General features: G+C 40.8%; 1 protein-coding gene and 1 pseudogene across 1 annotated transcript in view; one reads left to right on the top strand and one right to left on the bottom strand.

The window, feature by feature from the left end:
- LOC105488599 (vomeronasal type-2 receptor 1-like) overlaps positions 1-17,823 on the bottom strand; it is a 44,447-nt gene extending 26,624 nt beyond the window's left edge. The window contains 1 exon segment of the mRNA XM_071089930.1: positions 17,700-17,823. Coding sequence (XP_070946031.1) covers positions 17,700-17,823 — 124 coding nt within the window.
- LOC112427843 (small nucleolar RNA U3) lies at positions 3,641-3,722 on the top strand (annotated as a pseudogene).
- Positions 17,824-21,020: the final 3,197 nt, after the last annotated feature.

The following is a 21,020-nucleotide window of genomic DNA, read 5'->3' as shown; positions in this document are numbered from 1 at the left end:
GAGACTCACATCGTGAGATATGCAGCTCCCCACAGTCTACTGACTTGCCTTTCTTTGTTCTTTCATAGTGGACTTCAGTTTATTTGATGGAAAACATTGTTCGAGACTTCAAATTGGTTGAAATATCTTGATTGAAATGAGTATCACTAGTCCTTGCTTTAGGCAGTATTAGAAATTTGGGCAGTTTTACAACTATTCTTGTGTCTTTAAACATTTTTATAACTCTTTATAAAATCTTCAGGATTTGGAGAAAATATTTTCCTTCCTTTTTTTCTAGTATTTTCCTCCAATCTGTTGTACCTGTTCATACCTATTGGACCTGTTTAAAATGGTTGTTGCAGGTTGACTAATGGCCCCTCAAGGTGTCTATGTCTTCATCTCTGAAACCTCGGAATATGTTCATTCTATGGCAAAATGAAAATCTACAGATGTAATTAAGTTAAAGACTATAAAATGAGGAGATTAACCAGGATTATCCAAGCGGGCGCAAAGATGAAATCACAAGTGTCCTTATAGAAGGGAAGCAGAGAGAGATACTACAGAGATGAGAAGAAAATGTGAGGAAAGCAGAGTCTGGGGTGTTGGCAGCCTCTCCAAACTGAAAAAGGCACGTAGTTGGATTCTCCTCTCATAGCTTCCATAGGAAACTAGTTTTACTGACACCTTGACTTTAGCTCAATGAAACCGATTTCAGAAACTGATCTCCAGAGTTGTAAAATAATAAATTTGTGTTGCTTTAAGCCACTAAATTTGTGGTAATCTGTTACAGCAGCTAAAGGTAATACAATAGTAATGAGTTGTAAATAACCTAACATCCAACAAGAGAGGCTAGTTGGAATCAACTTGGATGTCCAATAACATGCCAGTAGGAAACAACCTATGTGCCCACAGGAAGAAACTGGTTATATAGATTCTGATAAGTTTCAGAAGAATAGGTGTGGTTTGGTTTTCTTCATCACCCAGGCTGGAGTGCAGTGCCGCAATCTAGGCTCACTGCAACCTCCACCTGTCGGGTTCAAGTGATTCTCGTGCCTCAGCCGCCTGAGTAGCTGGAATTACAGGCATGTGCCACCATGCCCAGCTAATTTTTGTATTTTTAGTAGAGACAGAGTTTCACCATGTTGGCCAGGCTGGTCTCGAACTCCTGACCTCAAGAGATCTGCCTCCCTTGACCTCCCAAAGTGCTGGGATTCCAGGTGTGAGCCACCCATCGCACCCAACCTGGTTTTCTTAATGCATTAGAAAAAGATCTGGGAGGCTGTCTACAAGTTATTAAAGTGGATAGGACAATGAGTATTCTTTATGCTATTCTTTTTATTTGTTTATTTCATCTTCAGTGAGTCAAAGGCTTCATTGTTGTTGTAGTAATAAAGGAGATAGATCAATAAAAGAAACTTTAGCAATGAAAGGAACAATAAGAAAACACAAGGAAAGGATCTGGAGTCTTTAGGAGCCTGAGTGGACTGTATGATTTCTTAATTTCTAATTTATATGCATCCAGGTTCTCCTGTACTATTTGTTCAACAATGTTTTCAAGAACATTTCCATCTTGCAAATTGGTTGAAAATGAGTATTTCTAATCGCTGGTTCCCATTTTTATAGCTTTTGTATGTACTATAAATACTGTATGATAATCTCTACTACTATATTTATGTGCCATAAGACAAAGATCTTGCCTAGAAATGATCATTTAGATGGTGAGAATCAGTAAAACTAAGTAAAATAATTGGAAAATGAGGCAATCTGCAATAAAATGTTGAGTTACACATCTTGGATTTTAAGGGAATGATATGTGGTGGTTCATAAAACCATAAACATAGCTTTCCATGTGCTAGATTATTTATCCACATCAGCATCCCCAACTGTGAGTTCAAAATATACCGATTAACAATAACATTAATAGCAATGATAACAGTACTATTAGAATAAAAGTGTCATATTCTACAGTATATGTGTCTCATTGTTCAGCAACCCTTACAAAAACCATGTGCAGTAAAAATACTTGACTATTATTTATACTTTACACATGAAGAAGCTGGAGCTCAGAAAAGTTTAGCAATATTATCAAGGTCACAAAGCTCCTTAGTGACTTAGATGACTTTTCTATTTAGTGACCTGCCCATGGGAGGTACAGATATCCCAGATCCCCATCTGTCTCTAAGAATCAAAGATAAAGGGAATCACCAGTAGCTCCCCTACTCCACTGGGGATTTCCAGTGAAGAGGAACCTGTGGCAAGAAATTTCTGACTGACACCTGCTCAAAGCTCAAGGGAATTTCTTGCTGAGCTCATTGCTGTGATGCCTAACACTGGATGGCAATCTTGCACTAGGCAGAATTCATTAAGTGCCTAAGGGTCATGCAGGTCCATTTGTTTTTTGTTTTGTTTTGTTTTTAATTGTATATATTTAAGGTGCACAATTTTTTTTATATTAGTCCATTTGTTTTTAGAAGTAGGTTACTGTTGGCCAGGTGCAGTGGCTCACACCTATAATCCCAGCACTTTGGGAGGCCAAGCCAGGAGGATTGCTTGAGGTCAAGAGTTCGAGACTAGCCAACATGGTGAAACTCCGTCTCTAATAAAACTACAAAAATGAGCCAGGCATGGTGGCGCATGCTGGTAATTCCAGCTAGTTGGGAGGCTGAGGCACAAGAATCGCTTGAATCCAGGAGGTGGAGGTTGCATGAGCTGAGATCGTGCCACTGCACTCCAGCATGGGCAACAGAGCGAAACTCCATCTCAAAATAAATAAATAAATAAATAAAAAACAACAACAAAAAAATAGGTTACTGCTCAACTTGCCAGAAGTGACTTACAATATTTGTGTTAAACACTATTATGATGTAGCAGAATGAGAATTTGTAACAATTCCAAAGTGCACTAAATGCAACTTTATTTTCTACAATTGTCCCCATCTTGCTCCAGCTGGCTCTGACTACAGTTCTGCTGATGGTCATTAAGGTACAGTTGAAATGGTGTTGGGGAATTTATTCATCTGTTTTCACACTGCTATAAAGAAATACCTGAGACTGGGTAATTTATAAAATAAAGAGGCTTAACTGACTCACAGTTCCACATGGCTGTGGAGGCCTCAGGAAACTTATTAACACAACCATGGGGGAATGCAAAGGGGAAGCAAGCACCTTCTTCACAAGACGGCAGAAGGGAGAACAACAGGGGAAACTGCCACTTATAAAACCATCAGATCTCATGAGAGCTCCTACTGTCTATCATGAGAACAGCATACGGGAAACCGCCCCCATGATCCAATCACTTACTTCCCTTGACACGTGGGAATTACAATTGGAGATGAGATTTGAGTGGGGACACAGAGCCAAACCACATCAAGGAGGAACACTTGATTCTGCTAAAGAAGGGTAACAGCATCTCTTTCTAAATACTGTCTTCAGATAAAGACTCAATGTAATTCAGATTTATATTCTTCATAACAGTGGTTTCTCTCCTCTTAAGGAACTTCCCTGTCCAATTCTCCCTTCTTCTGAGTTCCATGGAAAGTTTATTACAATGTGGGGAAGAGCCTCTGGTCCACGTGCCACATTCTGTGTCCTTGCCGACCTCACTTCATTTGGTCATTGTCACAGCTACCATGTTGATAGACATTGACAAGATTGTGGATATCTAGACTATACTTTCAGGGATCATTTCTATAGTTTGTTACTAGAGAAGTTTCTCTGAATGTGTAGAGCACCGAAGACAAGAATCCCCTCTCTCACCACTCCTATTCACTCATAAGTGAGAGTTGAACAATGAGAACACATGGACACAGGAGGAGAATATCACACACCAGGGCCTGTTGGGGAATGGGGGGCTGGGGGAGGGATAGCATTAGAAGAAATACCTAATGTAAATGACGAGTTGATGGGTGCAGCAAACCAACATGGCACATGTATACCTATGGAACAAACCCGCACGTTGTGCCCATGTACCCTAGAACTTAAAGTATAATAATAATAAAAAATCAAAATTAAAATTATAAAAAAGTAAAATAATAGAAACCCCCCCAAAACAAAGACTGTAGATCTCTAGTCATGACTTCATGTACAAGGCCCCTTCACTGTGTGACCTCCTTTTTCCATGACTCCAGGCTTCTTCTAGCCTACCAGTCCTCTCAGTTTCCAGGTTCCTCTCTACTCACACACAGCCTGCAAGTACCTGTGATTCTCCAGTGCACCATTGTTCAGGCCATGGGGCATAGGGGAACTAGTTTAGGTCCATCTATGGAAACACCTCTCTCCAACATCACTTCTGAACCGAGCCCATAGGACGGCACCATGTTCAATAAGGTGCCACAAAAAAAACCTATGGCTTTCCTCAACTTCTTGCAATCTCTCCAGCGTGGAGAGTCTCTGACAGCCCCAAACCTGTGTGGATGTTTAACCACACTTGCCACATGCTCAACCCTAGGACATGGAGAACTAGGAAATTCTTACCTGGCCCTCGTCTCTTTCTCAACTTCCCCCCTTTTCACAGCACCAGGACTTTCTGTTTACTTTCCCTTTCCCTCTGTAAGCAACGTTCCTATGTAATAGCCTGTTTCTTACCAACTGCATGAGTGTCTTTGCTCCACGTAGATACCTTTTCCCTTCCTTAGCACTAAAACCTTCATAATCTGGCCCTTATGCTAGAAGGACTACAGAAGTTTTTTTGTTTTTAATTACCAAGGGGCAAATATATTGTAATTATTTCAAGAATATCCGTTTCCAATAATAGCAGTAATTAAGTGTTAGGCTCTATCTCTAGGGTTTGAAGCATGGCTGTACCACTCACTAACTGTCCAGCCTTGGATATGTCACTTAACTATTCTATACTTCAGTTTCCTCTTAAGTTGAAAAAAAATAGATAACAGTCAGCTTGTTATGATGCTTAAGTAAGATAAAGCAGGTGTAGCACTCAACATAGTTGCTAGTACACAACGAAGTGCCTAGCTAACATTAGAAATTAGTGGTGTTTCTTTGTTCCTTAGCTACTAAGTTAGTCATTCATTTAAGTTATTGAATTTCATGTACAAAAAAAGAACACTAAACAAAGAAAGGATATTTTATTTCCTTGTAAAACCACAAAATTCTGCCTCCAGCTTTTTAGATCCCCTTGCAGAAGATCATTGCTGAGATGCCTTTTTAGATCCCCTTGCAGAAGATCATTACTGAATGCCAGTGTTTCACTGGGCAGGCTTCATTAAGACCCTGGAGAGTGGGTTCTTCCTTTCTGAAAAAGGGCATGGTTAAATCAACTTAATCAAATGTTAAGTGAAAATTTAGGGTCTGTCACATACACACATATGCACAATACACAATCTCTCCCTTTTTTTTTTTTTTTTTTTTTTTGGAAATGGAATCTCACTCTGTTGCCCAGGCTGAAGTGCAGTGGCACAATCTCAGCTTATTGCAGCCTCCGCCTCCCGGGTTCAAGCAATTCTCCTGCCTCAGCCTCCCAAGGAGATGGGACTACAGGTGAAGCCACCATGCCTGGCTAATTTTTGTATTTTTAGTAGAGGCAGGGTTTTGCTAGGTTGGCCAGGCTGATCTTGAACTCCTGACCTCAGGTGATCTTCTCACCTCGGCCTCCCAAAATGCTGGGATTATAGACGTGAACCACCGCACTTGGCCCACAATCTCTTCAAATCTTTAAGAAAATATATCTTAAAAGCTATCTTCACATTTTAAATGATCTATTTAATACTAAATATCTTATTAACATTGAAAATGTCTCTTTTAATACTTCAGTAAGCGCCATTGTCAGTACATAGTATTCTATATACAACTGTCAAGTGTTTAGTAACAGCTGATTACTATGGCTTAATAGCCACTTCTGAATAAATCGGAAGCACTTTGAAACCTGGTTAAAGTAATTTATCTGCTTGTTCAAACACAGTTCCACGAAACAAGCTGCAAAATGTACCTGGCTTATAGTCCTGCCCTCTCAATAAACATTTGCTGAAAAACAAAATGCTGTCACACAACTATACCTTGAAACAACTGTAACTCTTTAGAAACTACCATTATGGAGAGATTTTGGTCATAAAAGAAATTTTATTAAATTTAGTGAGATACATATAGGAATTCAAATTGTGCTGCAATATTCCTTTGTTCATTGGTTCATTCATTTAAACTACCGTTGAGAGAGATATTCAAAATAAGCCAGATTTGCAACTCCGACAACCCACACCAGAATGCAAAAATTTCCCTTTTCCTCTCAGAGCTTGTCAGTCTAAATAACACATATGTGTTTAATTTAACTAAATATCTAAATGATACTTCTAAGATGCTTGGAATATAGTTGCTTTTATAAATATAAGGCACTACCACCCCAGATATTACCAGAGTCTTATTTATAGTGTTAATTTTCACCTTCTATGAAAAAAAGAGTTTGCAGAGCAAACCTCAGACTAGTCTCTATGCAATTAAGAATGTGTGGAGTTCAAATTAGTGAGACTTCATAGCATTTAGAACCAGAGGCAGAGCTATTCCCCTGGAGGGTCTCTGTCTTCAGAATTAACACTGCCTGTTTTGGTTTTGCAAAGTCTACATTTGAGGAAGCGGGAACAAAATCCCATCTAATAAACAAAAGTTTTCTGAAACTTTGGACTCTTTCAAAGCTAAGCAAATGCTTTCAAAGACAGGGCTTGAAAAAACCACTTTACTGCTCTTCCCTGCCCCGACCCCACCACCCAATGCTGGGACATGGGGTACTGTCCCGATGCAGCAAATAAACAAAGGGAAGAATCGAACTGATACTAACTCAAATGTGTCCTTTATACTTTATTTTAAATTTCCATAATCAGGAGGAATGCAGAGGTTCCTTTCTGCAATGTGCTTTGGTAATACATTTATTTGCTTTTTTGGTGTGGAGGAAGAGCGGGTAGTGCTTCTCTCTGAAGAAATTACGAAATCTCTCTTCTACCCATTTTCTCGTCTTCATCCCTTTCCCAAATTACTAATGTTTCTTTTCCAAATAAGATTCCATTAGTTTTTTACTATAGACACAAAAATCAGAGCACCTGATATGCATGCCTTGCAGTGATGAAAAAAAAAAAAAGCAAATAAATGACAAGGAAGGAACAGGAAAAGCAAAGGTGAGAAATGAGATCTCTTGATATTTTTTCAAAGTGATCAGCTGGACATAAGTGTTGTTTAATGACTCCCTTCCTGCTCACCTCTCCTCAAGGGTCCCACTTCCCCCCACACAGCTTACCCCTCTGGGTTGCAACTGGATAAAAAAATTCTAAAGTTTCTTCAATGAGGGGAATGATTTGTGTATGCGTGTGAGTGCACTAATTTAAAAAAAAAAAAAAACCCCAAGCAAATATATATGGATAATCTTCATATCTAGGGAAGAAATGAAATTCTTCTGGTTAAGAGAATAAGGTAAGATAAGAATGTTAATTTATTTTAATGGGTGGTGTATCAACTTTTCCCTGAAAAACATGCCCAATTCAATAAAGGAGGAAATCATCATTAAAAAGAAGTTGAGCAGTTTTTTAGTATATTATCCTGTTCATCATAATAGATATTGTCTCTGCCTATCCCAAAAAATAAAATAGAAAATACAAGCAAATAGGGCTGGGCATGGTGGCTTACACCCGTAATCCCAGCACTCTAGGAAGCCAAGGCAGGTGGATACAAGGTCAGGAGTTTGAGACAAGCCTGGTCAACATGGTAAAACCTTGTCTTTACTAAAAGTACAAACAGCCGGGTGTGATGGTTGTATGCCTGTAGTCCCAGCTACTTGGGAGGCTGAGGCAGAAGAATCGCTTGAACCCAGGAGGCAGAGATTGCAGTAAGCCAAGATCATGCCACAGCACTCCAGCCTGGGGGACACAGAACAAGATTCTGTCTAAAAAAAAAAAGAAGAAGAAGAAGAAAAAGAAAGAAAGAAAGAAAATACAAGCAAATTTAGGGTGGCTGGCAAGATGGCCAAATAGGAACAGCTCCAGTCTGCGGCTCCCAGCAAGATCAATGCAGAAGGCAGGTGATTTCTGCATTTCCAACTGGGGTACCCGGCTCATCTCATTGGGACTGATTAGACAGTGGGTGCAGCCCATGGAAAGTGAGCTGAAGGAGGGTGGGGCATTGCCTCACCCAAGAAGCGCAAGGGGTTGGGGAACTCCCTCCTTTAGCCAAGGGAAGCTGTGAAGGACTATGCCATGAGGAACAGTGCATTCTGGTCCAGATACTACACTTTTCCCATAGTCTTTGCAACCACAGACCAGGAGATTCCCGCAGGTGCCTACATCAACAAGGCCCTGAGATTCAAGCATAAAACTGGGCAGCTGTTTGGGCAAACACTGAGCTAGCTGCAGGAGATTTTTTTCATAACCCTGTGGCACCTGGAATGCCAGCGAGACAGAACCGTTCACTCCCCTGGAAACGGGGCTGAAGCCAGGGAGCCAAGTGGTCTAGCTCAGCGGATCCCACCCCCATAGAGACCAGCAAGCTAAGATCCACCAGTATGAAATTCTCACTGCAGCACAGCAGTGTGAAGTTGACCTGGGATGCTTGAACTTGGTAAGGGGAGGGGTGTCCACCACTACTGAGGCGTGAGTAGGCAGCTTTCCCCTCACAGTGTAAACAAAGCCTCTGGGAAGTTTGAACTGGGCAGAGCCCACCACAGCTCGGCAGAGCCGCTCTAGCCAGACTGCCTCTCTAGACTCCTCTTCTCTGGGCAGAGCATCTCTGAAAGAAAGGCAGCAGCCCCAGTAGGGGCTTATAGATAAAACTCCAATATCCCTGGGACAGAGCAGTTGCAGGGAGGGGGCAGCTGTGGACACAGCTTCAGCAGATTTAAATGTTCCTGCCTGCCAGCACTGAAGAAAGCAGTGGATCTCCCAGCACAGTGCTCAAGCTCTGCTAAGGGACAGATTGCCTCCTAAAGTGAGTCCCCAACCCCTGTGCCTCCTGACTGAGAGACGCCTCCCAGCAGGAGTTGACAGACACGTCATACAGGAGAGCTCCGGCTGGCATCTGGTGGGTGAGCCTCTGGGACGAATCTTCCAGAGGAAGGAGCAGGCAGCAATCTTTGCTGTTCTGCAGCCTCCACTGGTGATACCTAGGCAAACAGTGTCTGGAGTGGACCTCTAGCAAACTCCAGCAGACCTGCAGAAGAGGGGACAGACTGTTAGAAGGAAAACTAACAAACAGAAAGCAATAGCATCAACATCAACATAAAGGACATCCACACAAAACCCCATCCAAAGGTCACCAACATCAAAGACCAAAGGTAGATAAATCCACGAAGATGAGGAAAAACCAGTGCAAAAAGGCTGAAAATTCCATAAACCAGAATGCCTCTGCTCCTCCAAGAAAATCAAAACTCCTCACAAGCAAGGGAACAAAACTGGATGGAGAATGAGTTTGATGAATTGACAGAAGTAGACTTCACAAGGTGGGTAATAACAAACTCCTCTGAGCTAAAGCAGCATGTTCTAACCCAATGCAAGGAAGCTAAGACCCTTGAAGAAAGGTTAGAGGAATTGCTAACTAGAATAACCAGTTTAGAGAAGAACATAAATGACCTGATGGAGCTGAAAAACACAGCATGAGAACTTCGTGAAGCATACACAAGTATCAATAACCGAATCAATCAAGTGGAAGAAAGGGTATCAGAGACTGAAGATCAACTTAATGAAATAAAGCGTGAAGACAAGATTAGAGAAAGAAGAATGAAAAGGAATGGGCAAAGCCTCCAAGAAATATGGGACAATGTGAAAAGACCAAACCTATGTTTGATTGGTGTACCTGATAGTGACTGGGAAAATAGAACCAAGTTGGAAAACACACTTCAGGATATTATCCAGGAGAACATCCCCAACCTAGCAAGAGACGCCAACATTCAAATGTCGGAAGTATAGAGAACACCACTAAGATACTCCTCCAGAAGAGCAACCTCAAGACACATAATTGTCAGATTCACCAAGGTTGAAATGAAGAAAAAAATGTTAAGCATGGCCAGAGAGAAAGGTTGGGTTACCCACAAAGGGAAGCCCATCAGACTAACAGTGGATCACTCTGCAGATACCTACAAGTCAGAAGAGAAAAGGGGCCAATATTCAACATTCTTAAAGACAATGATTTTCAACCCAGAATCTCATATCCAGCCAAACTAAACTTCATAAGCGAAGGAGAAATAAAATCCTTTACAGACAAGCAGATACTGAGGGATTTTGTCACCACCAGACCTGATTTACAAGAGCTCCTGAAGGAAGCACTAAACATGGAAAAGAAAAAGCAGTACCAGCCATTGCAAAAACATACCAACTTGTAAAGACCATCAACACTATGAAGAAACTGCATCAACTAGTGGACAAAATAACCAGCTAGCATCATGATCACAGGATCAAATTCACACATAACAATATTAACCTTAAATGTAAACGGGCTAAATGCCCCAATTAAAAGGCACAGACTGGCAAATTGGATAAAGAGTCAAGAACCATTGGTGTGCTATATTCAGGAGACCCATCTCATGTGCAAAGACACACATGGGCTCAAAATAAAGGGATGGAAGAAGACTTACCAAGAAAATGGAAGGCAAAAAGAAGCAGGGTTTGCAATCCTAGTCTCTGATAAAACAGACTTTAAACCAACAAAGATCAAAAAAGACCAAGAAGGGCATTACATAATGGTAACGGGATCAAAGAAACAAGAAGGGAAAACTATCCTAAATATATATGCACCCAATACAGTAGCACTCGGATTCATAAAGCAAGTTCTTAGAGACCTACAAAGAGACTTAGACTCCCACACAATAATAGTGGGAGACTTTAACACCCCACTCTCAATATTAGATCAACAAGACGGAAAATTAACAAGGATATTCAGGACTTGAACTCAGCTCTAAACCAAGCAGACCTAAAGGGTATCTACAGAACTCTCCACCTCAAATCAACAGAATATAATTTCTTCTCACCACCACATAGCACTTATTCTAAAATTGACAATAACTGGAAGTAAAACACTCCTCATCAAATGCAAAAGAATGGAAATCTATTGGGGGAACCCACCCCCAATATTTCAATGTAGTTCTTTCTATTTTCCATAAATGTTGGCCAGCTGAGAAATAAAAAGAGTACAAGGAGAGGAATTTTACAGCTGGGCTGCCAGGGGTGACATCACAGATCAGTAGGACCGTGATGCCCACCTAAGCGGCAAAACCAGCAAGTTTTTATTAAGGATTTCAAAAGGGGAGGGGATGTACAAACAGGGAGGTCACATGCTTCAAGGGGCAAAAAGTAGAACAAAGATCACATGCTTCTGAGGAAAGAGGACAAGGGCAAAATCAGAACTCCTGATAAGGGTCTATGTTCAGCAGTGCACATATTGTCTTGATAAACATCTTAACAGAAAACAGGGTTCAAGAGCAGAGAACCGGTCTGACCAAAAATTTATCAGGATGGAGTTTCCCAAACCTAGTAAGCCTGAGGGTACCGCAGGAGACCAGGGCATATCTCAGTCCTTATCTGAACTGCATAGGACAGATGTTCCTGGAGTGGCCTTTATAGACCTCCCCCGGGAATGAATTCCTTTCCCAGAGTATTAATATCAATATTCCTTGCTAGGAAAAGAATTTAGTGATATCTTCCCTACTTGCACGTCCATTTATAGGCTCTTTGCAAGAGGAAAAATATGGCTTTTTTTGCCTGACCTAGCGGGCAGTCAGACCTTATGGTCGTCTTCCCTTGTTCCCTAAAAATCGCTGTTATTTTGTTCTTTTTCAAGGTGCACTGATTTCATATTGTTCAAATATACATGTTTTACAGTCAATTTGTACAGTTAACACAATTATCACAGTGGTCCTGAGGTGATGTACATCCTCAGCTTACAAAGATAACAGGATTAAGAGATTAAAGTAAGACAGGCATAAGAAATTATAAAAGTATTAATTTGGGAACTGATAAATGTCCATATTAAAATGAAATCTTCACAATTTATGTTCCTCTGCATGGCTCCAGCCAGTCCCTCTGTTAGGGGTCCCTGACGTCCCACAACAGAAATCATAACAAATAGTCTCTCAGACCATGGTGCCATCAAATTAGAACTCAGGATTAGGAAACTCACTCAAAACTGCACAGCTACATGGAAACTGAACAACCTGCTCCTGAATGACTACCGGGTAAATAACAAAATTAAGGCAGAAATAAATAAGTTCTTTGAAACCAATGAGAACAAAGACATGATGTACGAGAATCTCTGGGAAACAGCTAAAGCAGTGTTCAGCGGGAAATTTATAGCACTAAATGCCCTCAGGAGAAAGCAGGAAAGATCTAAAATCAATACCTTAACATCACAATTAAAAGAACTAGAGGCCGGGTATGGTGGCTTATGCCTGTAATCCCAGCACTTTGGGAGGCCAAGGCGGGTGGATCACAAGGTCAGGAGATTGAGACCATCCTGGCTAACACAGTGAAACCCTGTCTCTACTAAAAATACAAAGAAAAAAAAAAAAAGAGCTGGGCATAGTGGTGGGTGCCTGTAGTCCCAGCTACACTGGAGACCGAGGCAGGAGAATGGCGTGAACCTGGGAGACGGAGCTTGCAGTAAGCTGAGATTGCACCACTGTGCTCCAGCCTGGGTGACAGAGTGAGAATCCACCTCAAAAAAAAAAAAAGAAAGAAAGGGCCGGCGCGGTGGCTCAAGCCTGTAATCCCAGCACTTTGGGAGGCCAAGACGGGTGGATCACGAAGTCAGGAGATCGAGACCATCCTGGCTAACAGAGTGAAACCTCGTCTCTAATAAAAAAATAAAAAATACAAAAAACTAGCTGGGCGAGGTGGTGGGCGCCTGTAGTCCCAGCTACTCGGGAGGCTGAGGCAAGAGAATGGCATTAACCCAGGAGGCGGAGCTTGCAGTGAGCCCAGATCGCGCCACTGCACTCCAGCCTGGGCAACAGAGCGAGACTCTGTCTCAAAAAAAAAAAAAAAAGAAAGAAAGAAAAAAGAAAAAGAATTAGAGAAGCAAGAACAAACAAATTCAAAAGCTAGCAGAAGACAAGAAATAACTAAGATCAGAGCAGACCTGGAGGAGATAGAGACACAAAAAATCCTTCAAAAAATCAGTGAATCCAGGAGTTGGTTTTTTGAAAAGATTAACAAAATAGATAGACTGCTAGCCAGACTAATACAGAAGAAAAGAGAGAAGAATCAAATAGACACAACAAAAAATTATAAAGGGGAGATCACCACTGACCCCACAGAAATAGAAACTACCATCAGAGAATACTATAAACACCTCTATGCAAATAAACTAGAAAACCTAGAAAAAAATGGATAAATTCCTGGACACATACACCCTCCCAAGACTCAATCAGAAAGAAGTCAAGTCAAATCCCTGAATAGACCAATAACAAGTTTGAAATTGAGGCAGTAATTAATAGCCTACCAACCAAAAAATCCCAGGACCAGATGGACTCACAGCCAAATTCGACCAGGGGTACAAAGAGGAGCTGGTACCATTCCTTTTCAAACTATTCCAAACAATAGAAAAAGAGAGACTCCTGCCTAACTCATTTTATGAGGCCAGCATCATTCTGATACCAAAACCTGGCAGAGACACAACAAAAAAAGAAAATTGCAGGCCAATATCCCTGATGAACATTGATGCGAAAATCCTCAATAAAATACTGGCAAACCAAATCCAGCAGCACATTGAAAAGCTTATTCACCACGATTAAGTCGGCTTAATCCCTGGGATGCAAGGCTGGTTCAACAAATGCAAATCAATAAACATAATCCATCACATAAACAGTTCCAATGACAAAAATCACATAATTATTGCAATAGATGCAGAAAAGTCCTTTGATAAAATTCGACACCATTTCATGCTAAAAATTCTCAGTAAACTACATATTGATGGACCGTATCTCAAAATAATAAGAGCTATTTATGAAAAACCCACAACCAATATCATACTGAATGGGCAAAAAAGCTGGAAGCATTTCCTTTGAAAAAAGGTACAAGACAAGGATGCCCTCTCTCACCACTCCTATTCAACATAGTATTGGACGTTCTGGCCGGGACAATCAGGCAAGAGAAAGAAATAAAGGGTATTCAAATAGGAAGAGAGGAAGTCAAATTGTCTCTGTTTGCAGATGACATGATTGTCTATTTAGAAAACCCCATCGTCTCAGCCCAAAATCTCCTTAAGTTGATAAGCAACTTCAGCAAAGTCTCAGGATACAAAATCAATGTGCAAAAATCACAAACATTCCTATACACCAGTAACAGGCAAACAGAGAGCCAAATCATGAGTGAATTCCCATTCAAAATTGCTACAAAGAGAAAAAAATATCTAGGAATACAACTTAAAAGGGATGTGAGGGACCTCTTCAAGGAGAACTACAAACCACTGTTCAAGGGAAATAAGAGAGGACACAAACAAATGGAAAATCATTCCATGCTCATGGATAGGAAGAATCAATATGGTGAAATGGCCAAAGTAATTTATAGATTCAATGCTATCCTCATCAAGCTACCATTGACTTTCTTCACAGAATTAGAAAAAACTAAATTTCATATGGAAACAAAAAAGAGCCCATATATCCAAAAAAATCCTAAGCAAAAAGAACAAACCTGAAGGCATCGCACTACCTGACTTCAAACTATATTACAAGTATACAATAACCAAAACAGCATGGTACTGGTACCAAAACAGATATATAGACCAATGGAACACAACAGAGACCTCAGAAATAATGCCACATACCTACAACTATCTGATCTCTGACAAACCTGACAAAACAAGCAATGGGGAAAGGATTCACTATTTAATAAATGTTGTTGGGAAAACTGGCTAGCCATATGCAGAAAACTGAAACTGGACAACTTCCTTAAACCTTATACAAAAATTAACTCAAGATGGATTAAAGACTTAAATGTATGACCTAAAACCATAAAAACCCTAGAAGAAAACCTAGGCAATACCATTCAGGACATAGGCATGGGCAAAGACTTCATAACTAAAACACCAAAAGCAATGACCACAAAAGCCAAAATTGACAAATGGGATCTAATTAAACTAAAGAGCATCTGCACAGCAAAAGAAACTATCATCAGAGTGAACAGGCAACCTACAGAATGGGAGAAAATTTTTGCAATCTATCCATCTGACAAAGGTCTAACATCCAGAATCTACGAAGAACTTAAACAAATGTAAAAGAAAAAAAAACAACCCCATCAAAAAGTGGGCAAAGTATATGAACAGACACTTCTTGAAAGAAGATATTTATGTGGCCAACAAACATATGAAAAAAGCTCATTATCACTGGTCATTAGCGAAATGCAAATCAAAACCACAATGAGTTACCATCTCATGCCAGTTAGAATGATGATCATTAAAAAGTCAGGAAACGACATATCCTGGAGAGGATGTGGAGAAATGGGAATGCCTTTACACCGTTGGTGGGAGTGTAAATTAGTTCAACCATTGTGGAAGACAATGTGGTGATTCTTCAAGGATCTAGAACCAGAAATATCATTTGGCCCAGCAATCTCAGTGCTGGGTATATACCCAAAGGATTATAAATCATTTTACTATAAAGACACATGCACACATATGTTTATGGCAGCACTATTCACAAAGCAAAGACTTGGAACCAACCCAAATGCCCATCAATGATAGACTGGATAAAGAAAATGTGGCACATATACCCCATGGAATATTATGCAGCTATAAAAAAAGGAAGAGTTCATGTCCTTTGCAGGGACATGGATGGAGCTGGAAACCATCATTCTCAGCAAACTAACACAGGAATAGAAAACGAAACACTGCATGTTCTCACTCATAAGTGGGAGCTGAACAATGAGAACACATGGACACAGAGAGGGGAAACACCAGGGGCCATAGGTGAGGGATAGCATTATGAGAAATACCTAATGTAGATGACGTGTTGAGGAGGTGCAGCCAACCACCATGACATGTTTATACCTATTTAACAAACCTGCACATTCTACACATGTATCCCAGAACTTAAAGTATAAAAAAAGAAAATACAAGCAAATTTAAAACTATTTGCTGATAATTATGTCATTAACATCCTTGAAGTCAGTGAAATTTTTCTTTTATAAACATTTTGGATTGGTCACTTATCAACAGAAATAAACATCGGAATAAAATTATAACAAATAACTGATAATTTCATTTAATATTCTTCATTTTCTTTTTTTTCTTTTTTTTTTTCTTTGAGACAGAGTCTCACACTGTCGCCCAGGCTAGAGTACAGTGGTGCAATCTCCGCTCACTGCAAGCTCCGCCTGCTGGGTTCATGCCGTTCTCCTGCTTCAGCCTCCAGAGTACAGGCACATGCCACCATGCCCAGTTAATTTTTTGTATTTTTAGTAGAGATGGCGTTGGCCAGGCTGGTCTTGAACTCCTGACCTCATGATCCACCTGCCTTGGCCTCCCAAAGTGCTAGGATTACAGGAGTGAGCCGCCATGCCTGGCCCATTTTCTCTTTTTATGTATGTAATCTTAAGTACAGGTACCAGGAGGAATCACTTGTTTTGTTTTGTTTTGTTTTTAAGACGGATCACCCAGGCTGGAGTGCAGTGGCATGATCTCGGCTTATTGAAGCCCTTGCCTCCTGGGTTCAAGCAATACTCCTGCCTCAACTTCCCAAGTAGCTGGGACTACAGGCGCCTGCCACCACACCCAGCTAATTTTTGTATTTTTAGTAGAGACAGACTTTCACCACATTGGCCAGGCTGGCCTCAACTCCTGACCTCAAGTGATCCGTCCGCCTCAGCCTTCCAAAATGTTGGAATTACAGGCGGGAGCCACTGTGCCCGGGGAGGAATGACTTATTTTTAACAAATGTTATTCTGAGCTGGCAGAAAAAAATGTTGAAAACTTTGAAATGGGCAAATAAAATTACTGGGTGTCCTGTCCAGTGGTGCATCTTGTAACTGGACAATCTAAACATAGGTCACTGTAAGCAATGCAAATGACTCCTGTTCACAGACTGCAAATGAATTTTGCCAGGGAGAAGTGCAAAATGACATCCATTTCTTCCAAGAATCCAGCTGTGCATTTATTAAGCAAATTCATTTCAGCATTCCTCATTGCCAATATATGTGTCTGCTCTTTGAATTCTCCTAAATTGGCTGTACATCTTACTGGTTCCCATTCATTAATGAATTAAATAAAAATCATTTATATATTTCATTTTACACTTATATTAGAATCATAATTTTAGCTTCTCATCAAAACTGTCTTTTCAACAGATCCAAGACACCTACACCATCCCCTTCGTAAGAGGGAATTTTGAATTCCCCTTCAGAAAAAAAACAGATTAATTCAAAAATCATCCTTCAGAGAACATTACCAAAAAAAAAATCACATGATCGTCCACCACCACCACTATTAAATTGTTTCTTTTTTTGTTTTTAATGTACTAATTGAATTAAAAATAAATTAGCCCATAAAATTTAAACAATACATAAGTATATAAAGCAAAGAGTGATGACACCTCCCTAAACATTTTGGTATCACTTCCCAAAAGTAACCAGTGTTAAAAATTAAAATGAACATTACATGTATAGGCATAAACTATAAGTAAGGAATCACAGGAAGGTAATATGGACGTAAAGTTAAAAACTTTGCCTTGGCATTGGGGTGGGAGTCTAATTGTTACATTTGAAGTCAGAAAACAAAAAGTCTATTCACCCTTTGTGGGCCCCTTACACGTACCCATGTGCTTCTTAGAAGTGCCTGTGGCCTCCTTATTCATACCTGTGTGCTCCCTGTATGTACTCATGGGCTCCTTATATGTATCTGTGTGGTTCTCATAAGAACCCATGTGCTCCTTATGCATACCTGTGTAAAAACACACCTACAGGAGGAGTTACGCTCAGCCTCTTCAGGGCCATCTCCCATGCACCTTCTCTGGTATGTTCACTCCTTGAGCATTTACCATTCCTCGTTTACCATTTTGCTCTTGTAACTTAATTCTTGTCCTTTAGCAATCTCCAACGCCCAGGTGGAGGCCCTCTATCTTAGTGTTCAGCCTTGGCCCCCTTCTAGAATATGACTTCTTTCTTTGCCTTTCAGAAAAGGGGATAAAGTAAATATTCATACCTGAAACCAGGTAAGAAAATGAAAAGCAGACCTGCTGGCAACTAGGCCATGATATTTCCAATTGAATATAAACCACAATCACAGAATAGAAACAAGGTCTAAACAAATCCATTTCAATCCCATATTTGGAAGGAGACACAGACAAGTACACTCTGAAATCACAAAAATAGTAAAACAGCCCCCTCTTCTGTCTAACATGAGTGACTGCTTCTCATTTACCTCACCAAGGAAAATCACTGTGGTCCTTCTATCTCGTAGATAAAAATGATTACGATATTCAATCACAAAATTGCTCCTGCTTCCTGAAACATCCAATTCAGAATTGCTCCCCACCTCCTCAATCCTCCCTTGAATCATCCAGCACACACTCACATACTATGACAAGCTTCTTCCAACTCCTCATCATTTCTTTAAGGTGCTTTCAGTCTTGCAACAGCAAGAAAAATACATGTAATTTCTTTGTACTGCAATAAATGTGTTCCTGATGGTCCTTCATTGGTGGGCTTTAATGCAGAAATACTTATTTACTTTAAGGGAATATTAAAATTGATTCTGGTCTTCTAGTAACTCTTAAGAATGCTTCCCTCTGTATGCTCTGTGTCCTTTCATTTCTAATAAACAGTCATATTGCAATGCACTTCCGTATGCATTTTCTCACTTTAATTTAGCATCCAACATCTAAAGCAGGTAAAAGTAATGTTTTTGTCCTCAACACTCTCTAAGGTTGAGATTTAGGTCTGAGTTCATTCAGAAAGTTGTGAGCAATGCCATGTAGAGTTCTGAATTCTCTACACCTGAGGACAATCTAGCACAGGGAAAGTGATCAATGAAAAGGCCAAAAGTTTACATTTGTCTCCTCAAAAAACACACTGAGTGATGCAGGAGCTCCCAGAGGGGCAGCTGGATTGGAATGTACATGGGTTCAGGAATAGTGGCCACTGACACCTGAGCAAGGGGCAGTCCCACTTTAAGTGGAAGGCTAGTCAAATAACTTACTCCTTTTTCTTTCTCCTAGGTTCATACATACATCATCTCATTTTTAATGTATCTGTGTGGTTTTAATGAGATGATGTATGTATGAACCTAGGAGAAAGTGGCTCACGCCTGTAATCCCAGCTCTTTGTGAGGCTGAGGCGGGAGGATCAGTTAAGCCCAGGAGTTCAAGACTATAGAGAAAACCAGAACCCACGGCAGAACAAGTTCCAACAATGCTATTAATTAATTGAATTGCTTCTGCAAGAAGGAGTGATCAGACATCTCCAATGACTGACTCCTTTAACACTCCAAGGGGACTGACTCCTTTAACACTCCATCAGTCCCCACCACACGAGGATTCACCTTTTTCCTAGCCCTTCACCCTCCGACCTCCACTTCCCTCCCGCAATTTCACAAATGGAGTAAAGCTCACGAGCACCACCTCGAGGTTTCAGAATAGCTCAACTGCCCCCAGAAACTAATTAACCTAACAACCTGCAGCTACACTACCCCATGTATGAGACCAGAAACTTTGTGAGATGTAAAGTCAACAGACACCCCAGTTGGTCATTAAGACTTCCTCCAAAACATTGCTAAGCTCACCACCTAAGAATAAGCTTTGAGATTCCAGCTTCAGACACAAGCTGCATCCAGAGCTGTCTTCTCCCAAGAAATCCGAGGCACTGGAATGGCACTGGGGTTCGCCTTTCTAGTAAATTCCGCCCCCCCTCCAGGGAGGTCTCAAGTGGCCTTTTTTACACTGCTTTCCATTTAATAACAATTTAAATCATCAGAGATTTGTTTTGTTTTGTTTTGTTTTGTTTTTGAGACGGAGTCTCGCTCTGTCGCCCAGGCTGGAGGGCAGTGGCGCGATCTTGGCTCACTGCAAGCTCCGCCTCCCGGGTTCACGCCATTCTGCTGCCTCAGCCTCCCGAGTAGCTGGGACTACAGGCGCCTGGCTAATTTTTTGTATTTTTAGTAGAGACGGGATTTCACCATGTTAGCCAGGATGGTCTCGATCTCCTGAACTCATGATCCGCCCGCCTTGGCCTCCCAAAGTGCTGGGATTACAGGCGTCAGCCACCGCGCCCGGCCCCCCAGAGACGTTTTAATAGCAGTTGACATGAGAAGGAAAACGTCTCAATCCTTGATAGCAGAAGATTCCATGTCTCCTATGCAAATGTCACCATCACTATCCCAGCAAATTTTGAACACCTTGTTCCAAAGGATATGTATTAGAACCTAAGTCTCGCTAGCTGCAAAGCCCTTACTTTTTCCACTTGCTGGCATAAAACCAATGAAAATTTGAAATACTTCAAAAAGAGGCCCCTGCTAGAGACTATACCCGCATTGACCAAGAACTATCAAATGGCACATTCAAGCTCTCCTGCCATGACCTGCACCTCAAATAGCATAAAGACATTTATACAATTGCAAATACAAAGGAGGCTTTCAATTCTTTTAATATATAATATGGAAAGGAAATTGCTTTTCAGTGCATACACATTAATAGAATCTCTTCAAGCATATTTCTATTTAGATTGTTATTTGCAAACATTGGAAATAACACATTCTATGAGCTGTCAGCAGATGGATCAAACATTTGCACAACTCTCAGCTGAACATCCTAATGGAGCCTTAAAGTCACTATGATATTTGTGTGCATATTTGTGAGGATGTGTGTTTGAGCCTAATTTTAAACCCACACATTTTATTTCCTCTAAAGAGAAGGGTTGTTGCTTCATAAAAAGCTTTCTGGACATCAAGTGTAAACACACAGCTGGGTGCAGTGGCTCATGCCTGTAATCCCAGCTCTTTGGGAGGCTGAGGCGGGAGGATCAGTTGAGCCCAGGAGTTCAAGATCAGCCTGGGAAACATAGGGAGATCCCATCTCTACAAAACAATTTTAAAAATTAGCCAGGCATGGTGGCGTGCGCCTGTGGTCCCAGCTACTCCAGA

Source organism: Macaca nemestrina, chromosome 2 (genome assembly GCF_043159975.1).
Source record: "Macaca nemestrina isolate mMacNem1 chromosome 2, mMacNem.hap1, whole genome shotgun sequence".
NCBI classification, from domain to species: Eukaryota; Metazoa; Chordata; class Mammalia; order Primates; family Cercopithecidae; genus Macaca; species Macaca nemestrina.
The sequence above is the reverse complement of the archived record's forward strand: the minus strand, read 5'-3'. Positions and strand labels throughout refer to the sequence as shown.